Here is a 13,512-nt window from a genome sequence, read left to right as displayed (position 1 = left end):
GTTTCTTTTTTACCACGCTTACGTTCCTCACTGCCGCAGGGGAGGCAGTGGAGCATAGCCTAAGGTTGCTGCGAGCCCTGGTGGAAGTGCTGGAAGGTGCGGGAAGTCGATCGAAGCAGGTCGCGAGCACAGGTCTGGCTCCAGTGTGGCCCTTGCTTCTGGAGCGCCTGCCGCCCACCCTGCACAGTACGTGGCCATCCTTAGCAGGACTGCCTGCCGGCGTGCTGTGTATTTGAGTATAATGCCATGGGGCCACAGTGCTTGCAGGCAAGCGGGCTTGCATAGCACACTCTGCCATGAGCTACAAAGCTTGAGGCGGTTTGACGGTCTTGTAGTCCTTGGTTATGCAGCGCCAGCATCTGGGAAAATGGAATGCCGCTTCCTCGAGCTTCATTTTTACGCGCTGCCATTCGGGAATGGTTTGGGAAAGGACTCATGATAGAAGAGTAGGATTGAACAAAAGCAGAACTGCTGTTGTATGCTAGCTGTTGCAGTCTCTTACGTAATTCAGTGCAGTAGAACCTCGTTCGTACCTTTCTGGGGTGGGGGAGAGAAAGAAAAAGAAAAGAGAGAAAAGAAAGAAAGGGAAGAAAGGAACGCGAGAAAAAACGTACTAACCAGAAAAGCATACGATCCAAAACCACTAAAAGATTTGGCAGACTCGAGCGCAGTTGACATCTACGTAGTGCGAAGCACACGTGCGAATCGTTGCAGCATGAGGCGCCAACGCCCCCCAAGCCACTGGTGGTAGAGAGGGCAGGGATGCACATTTTCGCTTTTGTGGCTTCAGAAAACTTACCATTGCACTCCTAGAATCCTGCCTGGTACAGCAGCTTCTACGGGTGGGGCATTTTGGCAGGAAGCTTTGGCGTGCCCACTCAGCGAGAATTGTTGCGAGATGCCGATGCGCATTGGCTGGTGGGGCCTGATCGGCCCGACAAGTGTGTTATCATTTTCCTGTTGCGTAGTGCTTTAAGACGGCAACAGGAAACTGAAACAAAATCAAGCTGGCGGGCAACGCCAAAGTACAATGCCACCAGAGCGATACGTGATGCTCAGAAATTGTGCAAAATGGGATGGTATCGACAAGTTTCTTTCTACTGCTTATAACCAAATGGAGGGAACTTGCAGCTGTAATTGACTGTATTCTATGTATTTCATCTGCTGCACTTCATGGACAAACTAGAGAAGCAAATCGAATGTTGCCCTGCGGACAGAGGTGGACACGTGTCTTTCAGGGTTGATGCATGCCTCTTAATTACAGGGCTTATGAAACAGGAAGACAGCAGTGTTGGTTAAGAGAGAAAATGGGGTCAGCCGGTACTCTAGTTGAGATGAAAAGAAATAAAAATGGGAGCTGGGCAGGCCATGTAATGCATAGGGCAGATAACAAGTTGCCTATTAGAGTTATGGAGCGGGTGCCAAGGGCAGGGAAGTGCAGTTGAGGACCGAGCACCACAGTACGATGGTGTGATATTTGACAGAAGACCCGAAGAAGCAGTCCTGGTCACGTGAATTGACTGGGCAGTTCCACAAGAGGGGCTGAATGGTGACCAGGTCACATCTTGGGCAAGTTTCGTCCAGCAGTGGGTTGTCGCACTTGGCAGCAGTTGTGTCCCCGTTATGTTCAGTGGCTGCATCTGCAGTTATTACGAAGCACTCCACTACTGCAGGTGTGACACTCCAGTTCAAAGGCAGCATAGAATCACACTAGCCGCTCAACCGTAGCCTTTCAGGATGGAATTATCATTCTGTGGAAGTAATTAAGTTAATTAAATTCTGGGTTTTCGCATGTTAAAACAATGACCTGATTATGAGGCATGCCATAGTGGGGAACTCCCAAGTAATTCTGACCACCCGGGGTTCTTTACCATGCACGTAAATATAACTGCACAACTGTTTTTGCATTCCGGCCCCTTTGAAATGTGGCCATCTTGGCCGGGATCGCACCATCAACCTTGAGCTCGGCAGTGCAATGCCATAGCTGCAGGGCTGCTGCTGCGGGTCTCTGGAAGTACGTTGGCCAAAATAGCTTGTCTGCACAACTTTTCCTGTTGGGCCATATCACAGTAGTCCAACTCAACTTCTTCGTCTTTGGTTTGTGTTCACATGCATCTGTGTGTGTGTCATTATTATCATTATCTTGTGGGAAAACACACACACACACACTTGAAACAGAAGAAAGGAACAACAAGAAGCAGGCTGTCAACTTCCTCCGGTAGGGGTTACGACGCCCACCTACTCTTCTTAAGAGGCTGGATGTTCTGCAGGCGGTGGGGAGGACCCGGTGTTGGGCACGTTGGCATGCCTCGTGCGAGTGATGGCAGCACAGCTTGGAACGAGCCGGGTGGGTCCCCTGCTCTCCGCCCTGGAGCAGCGGGTGTCCCAAGAGTCCGAGGGCGCGAAGGCCGCCAGCGGGCTGGAGTGGCTGCTGGCACTCCTGCTGCCCCTGGTCCGGGAGCCAAGCCTGGGCGAGTTCCTGCCGGCCATTCTGAGGCTCTGCCTGGACCAGGTCCAGCCACCACTTGCCCAGGTTTGCATCAAATAGAAACTCAAATGTACCTTATTTTGTGGGATTGTGATTGTCACCGCACAAGTTTGCGGTGTAACGTTCAATACCCTGGCGAGAAAACAAGAGTTCATGATTGGCAGTCAGCCCCTACAATCTGTGCATGAGTGCGTTTCTAGGTCAGTTTCTCACAGGCGACCTGGATCCTGAGAAGGAAATTTAGAGAATAAAAACGAGTTTGAGCACGTGCGGCAGGCATTATCAAATCATGGCCAGCTGCTTACCGTTATCCTTGAAAAGACAAGTGCACAACCATTACATTCTACCAGTATTAACATAGTATTGGGCACAAATTCCGAGGTTAACAAAGAAACTTGAGAAAGAGATAAGGACTGTGCAACGAGCGATGAAATGAAAAATTTTATGCGTAACGTTAACCGACTGGAAGACAGCGGTGTGAATTAGAGAGCGAACAAGTGTAGCCGATATTCAATTTGACATTAAGATGGAAAGAATGGAACTGGGCAGGCCATGTAATGCATAGGACAGATAACCGGTGGACCATTAGAGTTACAGAATGGGCGCCAAGGGAAAGATAGTGTAGCCGAGGGCAGCAGAGAATCACGTAATTTGATGAAGTTACAAAACTTGCCGGCATAACTTGGAATCAGCTAGGGCAAGATAGCGGTACTAATGGGTTAATGTCAGTGGAGCTGCCCTTTGATGTGGCTCCTGGCACTGATCTCCCATAAACTCTGTCAGCCATCTCTGCCGAGTTTGCTTGAAGTTTCACTCACTCACACATTCATTCACTCGCACATCTATCCACTCCCTATGACTCAGTCACTCATACATCTACTTATTTGCGATCCCTCACTCACCAGTCTACCCACTCACTGTCCCTTACTTATTCACCCATCCAGCCATTCACTACCCTCACTCACCTATCTACCCACTCACTTTCCCTGAGTCATTCACCCATGCACCCATTCACTGTTGCTCACTCATCCCACCACCTACACACTCGCTATCCCTCCCTCATTCACCCACCTACTGATTCACTTTCTTCAATCACTCCCCCACTTGCTACTTTGAGTTTACTACTTTACAACTTACTACTTTACTTTACTACTTACTACTGAGTCACTACTTTGAGTTTAAACGCACATTTCCCAACACGCAGTGCCCTGAACTTGTGCCCGTGCTGGGGCCACCCCTGTTTGAGCTGCTGGAGCAGTGCCTGGTGTGCCACTGGCGCCGGTTCTTTCCCGGCGGCGTGGCAGCCCCCGAGGATCTGCACAATGGGCCCGAGTTCGGCCGCCTGCTGTCCGCCTACGGCTGGTCCCTGCGGATGGGCGAACCTGGTCTCATGCGCCAGAACTTGTTGGCCCTATCGGCACTGAACCGCCGGTGTCGGCTCTTTCACAAGGTCAGCCTGGAGGGCATTTTTCCATGAGAGCAGAATCCCAGTGTGGTGTGCCTTGTCATAGCAGCTGCGCAGGAGGTAAAAAACTTCTAACAAGAAATGTGTCTCATTTCAACTCTTGTGCTTCCTTACAAGCCCTCAATGCAGTTTGCGGCTGCTCCCAATACGTGCACTGGGTAAGGCGTATTATTGGGTTAAAGCAACCTCGACACACATTAGAAGCTCGCTGTGCAGAAGTTCATGCTGGGCCTTCGGAAAGAAGTGTCACTACTGATTCACTGCAATTTATGACAAAAGTTTTATGAGGAACCTTTGGTGATCTCGCTACTGTTTTCAATTTGTAAGTAGTAGTGATCACTGATGGCGTAATGAGCTGCCAGTATTATAAGCTGCCAGTTGCCAGTATAGTTTTCTTCAGCTTTGAAGGAGTCCTGTTAGACGTTTGCAGACGGATGGCAGAGGACGCACTGGTGTTTCACAGCGATCATCCTTTCCATGCAGTTGGCCTTCCGGGAATGCCTTCTGGCGCAGTTCGTGGAGGCCCTGCTTAACTGCCTGGTGTCGTCACCCGTGCGTGATCTGCTCAGGGACGAGTTTCAGCAGCTGCTGTTTGAGCTGGCTGCCGTGGATTTCGAGGCCTTCTACGGCCGCCTGCTGCCAGCCCTGATCCCGCCCGAGCCACTGGCAGGACTCGCCTGGGAGCGTGACCTTCCTTCTTTCTCTCGACAAATGGAGCGCCTCATCGGCGACTTGCGGCGTGCCGCTGGCTGATAAATGGTGGGTTCAGCAAGGCTCAGTCCACTTGTAGCCTGCTTGCAGCAGCCCCGTATGTAACGAACTGTCGGGTTTGAGGACCAGGTTTGAGTTGCGGTATGAATCAGTTATGCCCTAGTCAGCCGGGCAATTTTAGTGACACTTTGAACGAGTGCACTTCGCCGCTAGTGCCATTCGCATGCTGTCAGGCGGAAAGGTTTAGTGACACTTGCTGTGGAGTGCGCTTGTTCGAGGAACCCATTTCGTTGCGTTGAAGTGCGTAGCCTTCACAGCAATGCTTCAAGAATAAATTAATAAATGCTCACAGCAGAGTTGGCACTAATTCTAAGACTACTTTTTCGTGATTTCAAATGCTACAAGTGTCTCTGTGACATCAGTGAAGCCAAAGAAGGCTTGAAACATTCATTTACGGTGGATTGTGCCATTTTGACCCTGTGCATTTTGGACATGTTCCTTGCTTGTATTGGCTCAAAACAAATAGAGGGGTTAATTGAATTACAGCATTTCTGTTTTTGGTTGCGGAGGCTCTTGTACATAAGCCTTTCTTTTGTTGTAAAGCAGTAACCATTTATAAAACTCAAGATTCCAAGACTCATATCAACCCTGGGGCTTCGAAGATTGTCATCGTCATCTATTCCGAATGACACTTCGTTTTGGTGCCTAGCACCACACTGCCGAAGTGACACTCAAGTGCAAGGCGAAGTGTACTCGCGTCACTAACTCTTGCTTGTCTGACTGGAGTATTACACTGCTGTAGGGTCAGATATGATCAATTAGTACTGGCATAACAACCGTTTTTTGAAGAACTAGCACATGTGCTATGAGCGGGGTTTGAGTACACTCTGATTTATTGGCACATTGTAACGACAGATTTTCCTCCCAATGGCAGATTTTTACTGATACGGTGACTAGAAACACAGTGAAGAGATGGCAGTACACGCTCACTTTTGTACAGTGTTCGTGATCCATCTTCTGTTTACGAACGCATGGTTGTTTTAGTCTCTCGCTCCCACATCGTTAGCGTGGTCTCCGGTGCCAACTTCTTTTGTGTTCATCGTTCACAATATCACTTCGTGTAAGAGACCAAAGCATCACTCGGGCTTGTGTCTACGCTGCTAGCAAGGGAACTCTAACCCTATGTAACTGTAACCCTCGCATGCTAATAAATCCTCAGCTGTTAGTTACAGCACTTGTCTGAGTTGAATGTTTCTCTATGACCACATTCCTGCACTGCTTCCTATAGTAGCTTCTAGTTTTAGCTTGGCCAGGCACACCGAAATATTTGTTAGCCCTTCAAGCCCCATCTGCAGTATTTTACTGGTTGAAGTGCGCAGAACAGTGAGTGATGCATAGGTCGCACAAAACATGACTCCACCATCTGTCATTGCCGTTTTCTTGAGGTTCCAAAATTTCGCGTACTAAACTGGGGAAGAGGGCTACATGAGGCATGAAGGGGCGAAGTTCAAAACAAGAATGTCAGAGCCCTCTCTCTTTTCATGGGAACAGAACACCGATCGGCACTATATAACATGTAAGAGCACTTTACCATGCACTCGCACGTTCTAGCTGATACTGAGCACGATAGTAGCTTTGTTATATTTAGTTATTTATTTAATACATACTGCTAGCCTCCATTGAAGCCATTGAAGGATATGGCCAAATCAAATAAAACAAAGCAAGATATTGTCACATATGAGTTTGTGCTGCCGTGGACAGAAAGACGTTGGGACGTGAAGAGGAGGTTGAAGTGTCTCAAGGATCGGTAGATGGTGTTACCCTGGCTACTGAGCTACAACCTTGTAACTGCATATATTGTAAATACATATATTTTCTGCCAGTAACAATATGAATTGCAAGACAGCTACACATAGGTATGCACCTACGAACTGCAGTATAGAACTGCAGCAACAGTGACATGGTACATCCAATATTTATTTTAAGCATATATTCCTTGCATGCAGTAATCGGGAAGAAACATTGTACATCTATTCCTTTATATCCGTGTTCATTGTATGGAGGTCTCACTGTTATAAAGTATAAAAGATCTGTAATTAACTCTAAACTGCTATACATTTTATTTTGATGAGTTATGTTGTAATGGCACATTCGAAGTCAGCCAGTGCTCAAAGCATAACCTATTGCTATGAACTTTATGCCTGGCACTTGTTGCGGGAAATACCCACGCAAAGCGGTGCCACGAAATTCGGTGCTGTTACGGTTAATATCTTTCCACGCTGTGGAAAAGTGCAGTACAAAGAGCTGTTGACCTAACGCTGCTCATTGAAGAGCATTAGGTTAGGTTAACAGTTCTCTGTGATGTGAGTTAATTAACGCTGCTAAATGTGCAACATCAACTAGCACATGAAGCGGTTGTTACCATGCTTCTTGCGTCTGAAGCAAGAGCCGTGCTTCTTGCTTTGCAGCGTTCCATGGTCGAGCTACTTCCCACGTCAATGGCTCCAACGCCGATGGGGTCAGTCCAGGCAACTGACCAAGTGATCACGGCACTTTGATGTCGTCTGCGGCCAAATCGGGTGCAGCGGTACACTGCGATGCTTCTCAGCCTGTGCATAGTGTCACGTGAAGATCAGCGTTGCATCGCTGGCTCTTTCCTGATCAACCCCTCAAATTTCGATGATCCCTCCGAGCTGTGTGTAAATCTGACTTAGTGTACTGCAAAGTATGCCAGTGAGTTCACTGCCACGTGAATGAAGAACTTCTATATATCTGGAGTACAGATGAACAGTACCAGTCGCACAGTTTTAAGAACCCGGGTGTGCCTCGCCTGCCGTGCAGTGTATTATGTGCCTTCTGGTTAGAAAATTCATTCTGGCGTGTTTCGTTACGAGTCGTGCAAGTTGGTTTGAAGAACTCGTTCTTGTGCTACCGTTGCATTTGCTGAAGAACATGGTTACTGCCTGTCTCGTTGATTTTGTTTCTTAGCCATTGTGTTATTTGATTATTATTATTAATATTATTATTGTTGTTGAGTAGTAAACTTGTTGATTTGTGATTTCGAGACCTGCTGCACGTGTTCAAAAGCGAAAGTGGCAACTGCGTTCATGGAACACTTGTATTTTTGAGCGGCAGTAAGAGGCTTTACTTCATGCACATGTGGTCACCGTGAAGATTTGCCATTGTGCCAACCTTTCTATGTCAGCGAAACTTGAAGTTATTGCAAGTTCTTCAAAGTGCACACCATATCATATATTGCAAGTATATGTGATATATCATATCACATACAGTTAAACCTCGATATAAAGAACTTCAGTGTAACGAAATTCTTGATATAACGAAGTATTTAATTTTTTAGCTTCTTGTCCATAGAACGCCATCCATTTAAAATGTCTATATAACGAAGTGTCTTTATGTATAATTTCAATATAACAAAATTCCGCTGCTGCCGCAAAGGAATACCGAGACAGTAAATGGAAACTACTGCTGACGAAGATGGTCAAATAGTTGAATTACAAGTGGCTAACGCACCTCTCAACCAAAAGCAACCGCCTAAGCGGAGCGGCATCATATTCTGTATATAGTCCAAGTGTGATAAGATCATATTGCACCCTGCGCACTCTATGCTTTGGTTGCGAGTGAAAGCATGAGAGGATGAGCCGAGAAGGAAGGTGGCTTGATGAGTGTAGCCTTCCCATGCGAGTTAGGGGAAAAGGGGTTGAGGGGGTGGGATTTCACTCGCAGTAATGCCATCAAATGCGCACGCAGATGGGAGGGAGGGAGTTGCGGCCAGTCGCACAGCCGTTCATGCGCATGGCTGTCAGCGTGGCTGAGGCATACATAGGCCACGCACCCTCCTATAGAGATAATCCGCGGCGTGTGCAAAGAGTGGGCGTGGTGAGATGGCGTGGCATCATGTGCGCTGTCTTCCCACACGTTTAGTACTGGAGGTTCCGTAATCTCGAGTTTCGGAGGTGCGTTGAAGCGACAAGCAGACGAAGCATCCGCTCTCCGCTGCCGGCACTTTTCCCGATAGCGTCGTCCCACTGCGGGTGACACTGTCAACCGCAGAGGCAGAATGGATGCGAAAGCGTCGCTGGCTTTGCTTTGTATCGCCGATGTGAACATATTGTCAACACTGCATGAAGCCGCACGCTTTGTCACCGACTCTCAAATTCAACAAAGTGAATTTTTTTTCTCATTCAACTCTGCTTTTTTACAATTGCCCGATTAGCCGGAAAAATTTGCAGCCCCTTCCATGTAAGGAAAATCCATCGGTGACTGTACTTTGCATTTAAGGTTGATTTTCAATAGAAAGAAATTTCGATATAACAAAGCAAATTGCCGATTTTACCGACTTCGTTATATCGAGGTTTAACTGGTACCAGGTACATTTTCTCAGGATGTGGAAATGCTAGCTTAACCATATTTCACCATCAGCAGCCTGCCTCATGTTTGTTTCTTTTGTCACTGTGCTGCAGTTGGTGGAATGCAAGTTTATTGGCGCTACATACGCTGTCGTGACTTGAGACGAAATTGTTTGATGTGCTCACAAAACTTCGGAAACTTCTTGCAACTATACTGCATTCTGATTACTCTATAGATTCATTCAGAACCTGCACCTCTTTTATCAAGATATCAATTGATAAAGCATCAATTTCTTCTCTCTCCTTTCTTTTATTTATCACGACAATATTATAAATAATTGGCCTTTTTGTTTTCAAGCAATTAAACCACTGCGCAACCATGTATATGTTTAAAAGCATAACTTTGTTGGCTACAAAATGCATCAGCTATGCTCAAAGTAACGTTTTAACTTTGACAGCTGAGTGAGCTTGTGCTTTTGTTGTCCAGTCTCCCATGTCCTTGTCCTAATTTTTGTACTGTTCTTCCACCACGAATTCAACATCACCTGATCCGAGTTATTATTTGTTGCTTTTGTTTTTCCCGCAGGAGGATGGCTTTAACTTGCTAATGTACTAGTGTGGCTCTAGCTTCCCTTTATAAAAGTTGGAAGTGTGGGTTACGCACGATTCTTTACATTATTTTGAGTCAAAGGTTCTTGCATTTCTGAAGTGTGTGCATGCCTGTATGTGCACGTGCGTGCCTGAAGCATCCTAAATGTGTCATGTTCGACAAGATACGTCAGCGAGCATCTGTAGAAACGTGAAGCTTCATTTGGAAATTGCAGGCACACATTCGAAATGATCTGGGAAGTGCTGCGTGTTTGATCATGGATGTGAAGTTGTGGTGCATAGGTGTAACAAGACACTGATGGAGAAACACGGATCATGCACTCAGGTTCATGCAGTGCAATTTCAAATTCATGATGAATAGTCAAATAGACTTCACACAACCTTTCAGTGTGTGTACGTGTTTGTTGTCACAATAGCCTTTGCACAAGCTTAGGAAATTGACCATAGTTGTCAGGAAAGCTAGCCAACTGCCTTCAAGAGCCAGAATGGAAATTTCTAGACTATTCGTGAACCAGCAGTGGCTACTTTCACAAATTCCTTCTCTGCAGTTGCATATCAGTGTCAGTTCTTCAATAATATTTGTGGCATGGTTCACTGGGGTTTTTGTGAACATTGTGTGTCCAGAATTCTATAGGTTGTGTACTACACGCTCACTGTAGTGAAGAGCGTTAGTACTACACAGACATACTACTGTTATTGTGTTCCTGTGTAGATGTGAAGCTGCGCTGCACGTGGAGACATCTGGTGGAGAACTGCTGAACCAAAATTTTCTATACCAAATGTTCTGAATTGAGTTGTTGCAGCACTGTCATTACAACACCGTGCTTTAGTCATACACTGCCCATAGAGAGACATGTTGTGGACATGCGCTAAAGTAAAAGTGCTAAGCCATGGCCTCCAAGATTTTTGGGTGCCAGCAGGCATAGAGTTTCTCACTACATTACCTAGAGGGAAATCTGGCGCTGCTGCGCTGTGGTATGCATGGGAATGCTGGTATATTGTGGATTCGGATTGGCATCGTTCTCGTAGAGACTGGACACCTTGAAGACGCGCTTGGCAAGTACTGTTCTGTCTGTCACAATGATTCATTTTCTACTACAACAGCACGTAAAAAGCTGTTTTAGCTTTATTATTACGCGAAAACATGTTTTGTTTAACTATAAGAACTTGTTATTGTGTGTACGACTACATGTTACGTGAAAAGTATCAGCGGGCCTCTAAAGTTGGAGACGACAAGGTTCGCGCTCACTTTGAAACAGTCGGTTGTCTGTTCTTGCTTTTCTTCACTTGGTCATGCATCGTGGGTGAGTAAAGATGTAATATGCGTGAATGGAAACATTTTATGAAGATTTTACTTTGAGAACGCGTCATTTGCGTAGCCATATCCACGTTTTAGACGAAGCCTCTTACAACACCAGCCAACACGAGCCTCGCAGACACATATACAGTCATTCCCATGACGGCACGGTGCCCCCTTAAGAAACTCCCATAGACGGTGGCGCCAGATTACCCTCTAGGTGTTATAGTGAGAAACTCTACGCCGGCAGGCTTTCCCGCCAGTGTACGCACATCTCGGAGGCCATGGCCAGACCAAATTGTTACAGGACAACTGTTTCAGTGCAGTTTCATTCGTGATGTATTGCCGTGCAGAAAGTTGCCTGGCAATTAGCAGACATTTCTGTACGTTTGAATGCAGCAGCTGCAAGGCATCTGATTACCATGCTATTTGTACAGCTGAAATGGGTATGCTTTGTGGGATATACACTCTTAAACAAATATACACCCTTTGGGGTGTATGTTTGCCACACAACAATAATCGTCATCTGTCTTCATTGCATTTTCTTCCTTGAAAATGCTGCGCTCACTACTTTCCTGTAAAAAATGCTCTGTCATGCTGATAACGGGCATGCCGTTCGAGACTTGGAAGTACCAGGCTCGCCACATCAAAGAAAGGAAATGCGGACAAGACAGATGACAATTATTGTTGTGTGGCAAAAGGGTGTAATTTTGCTTAAGAGTGTATGCCAGTCATACTGGCCACTTTCAATTGGAATCAAGCCCAATTGGCTTCTTTGTGCAAGCTCCGGAAGGGAACCAATCGCAATGAAATTCGATTCCGATCGGGCTCGATCGCAATTGAAAGTTGCTGTGTGACACCTGTATTAGACTCTCTCATTGACAGCTGTAGCTTGGTGGGAAATGTACATAAGTGGCTATGTTGCCTTTAGAGACACTTTTTCACCATAGGGATTTACCAGGCCTTAATTGCACTGCCCTGTTGTGTTTTGGTTATGCAACTGCTCTACAAGATTTCACTAGCGGCATTTTGCTTTCTAATATGTGGAGATCAAGTCGAGGCAATCCAGGGTTTTGCTGGTGTCTATGTGCTCGGCTGAGCCACTTGTTTCTCAGCAAACACAAATTGCACAGCAGTACTGATGATGTTGGCGCTGTTGACCGAAATATTTGTGTTGTTTGAGTAAAATAGTATTTATCTGTTGATGTGCAAATATTTTATAAGCACTGTGTTTGTGAGCAGCAGTTTGTATTGTTAATGTCTTTCACAGCTACATAAACCGTTTTAATGTTTGCAGTGGAGCCATTCAGTTGTACATGAAGTCTGGCAGCAGCCATACAAGCATACCAGCTTCAAGAGCTGTCCCTTTGTTATGTTCTTTGATGTAATGCGAGCCACTTCCTTAGAATCTTAAACTGCTGAATGTATATTATCTTTGAGCTAGTCCTATCAATTTTTCTGCTGTATAGGTTGTGTTGTCCTTTCCTATCTTTACCCATGCTGAACTGCATAACTAATTAACACTTCTTGGAAGTATATACCTACTGCTTTTGTGATAATTTTCATATGAAAGTACGCAAAATGAGAGTGCTGTCTTGAAGTGGTCTCTGGGAAGAATAAAATGTGAAATTGAGATGTTTATCGCGATGCTTTTACCTTTGGCACTGCGTGTGCCTACATCTTCTTAAAAAAAAAAAGATTGGAAGGAGCCTTTGCAGATGTATAACCTAAGCAATTGATACATCAAAGGTAGCAAAGCTGTCTTTAATGTATCGTGAGTGAGTTCTCACACCCTTAGGTGGAAGTGCTAGGGGTGTGCTTACTGACTAATCTTAGTGATGATTCATCACTAACGGCACCCTGGTCATGCAACCACATCGAGGCACCCACGCAGGTTGCGGTGCTGAACCAGACTGAGCTTTCGCCGCCAAAGCCACACAAACTACTAGCTCACCTCCGATGTGGAGCCAGTAAGACTTGACATGGGAAACAAAATTTATGTATCACTGGCTAAAAAAAAACTTACTATGATTTTGTTGTCTTTTGGAGTGAGGTGAACGCAAGGCAACTTTTATTTTATCATTGACAATTACGTTTCAAAGCGAAAGTGTGGGACCCCGACGCAGGTTGCGCTGCTGACTGTTCTTTGATTGACACTTGATACCGAGCACGGCATCACTGCATGAAAACAAAAATATTGTCACTGTTGAATCAGTAAATTATCTGGTTGTCAGGATGTGTTCAACTTTAGTGCTTACTGTCATGCTTTCTGATTTATTTTGCAGGTTTCAAGGTTGAATTTAGGCAAATTTTATTTATGTTAGGTCAGACTGCACTGTGAATCTGTTCACTATAAGGATTTGCTGCAAATGACAATAAATAAAGAACAGTACCTTACAGTGAGCAGCCCAGTTCATTAGCTTTTCAGCTTGTGATATAGATTTGAAAGCCTGTATAAAGGTGCTATCATATATTTTTCAGTCATTTTGCTTGTACATGCGCGAGTTGAAAAGTATCGTTTATGTGTTCCTGCTTTGGTGCCTAGAACTATTCCAAACTGTTCGCATGGATATGT

The 13,512-nt window shown here is 45.6% G+C and overlaps 1 protein-coding gene across 2 annotated transcripts in view; it reads left to right on the top strand.

The window, feature by feature from the left end:
• Positions 1 to 12,578, top strand: part of ebo (exportin ellipsoid body open) — a 40,794-nt gene extending 28,216 nt beyond the window's left edge. For both annotated transcript variants that reach the window (XM_075701861.1, XM_075701862.1), the window contains 5 exons: positions 40 to 186; positions 2,271 to 2,533; positions 3,693 to 3,938; positions 4,437 to 4,712; positions 7,133 to 12,578. In XM_075701861.1, the coding sequence (XP_075557976.1) occupies positions 40 to 186; positions 2,271 to 2,533; positions 3,693 to 3,938; positions 4,437 to 4,706 (926 nt within the window). In that variant the 3' untranslated portion in view covers positions 4,707 to 4,712; positions 7,133 to 12,578. The remainder of the gene's footprint in view (positions 1 to 39; positions 187 to 2,270; positions 2,534 to 3,692; positions 3,939 to 4,436; positions 4,713 to 7,132) is intronic.
• The last annotated feature ends 934 nt before the right edge of the window (positions 12,579 to 13,512 follow it).

Source organism: Dermacentor variabilis, chromosome 8, assembly GCF_050947875.1.
Source record: "Dermacentor variabilis isolate Ectoservices chromosome 8, ASM5094787v1, whole genome shotgun sequence".
Classification (NCBI taxonomy): Eukaryota; Metazoa; Arthropoda; class Arachnida; order Ixodida; family Ixodidae; genus Dermacentor; species Dermacentor variabilis.
The sequence above is the reverse complement of the archived record's forward strand: the minus strand, read 5'-3'. Positions and strand labels throughout refer to the sequence as shown.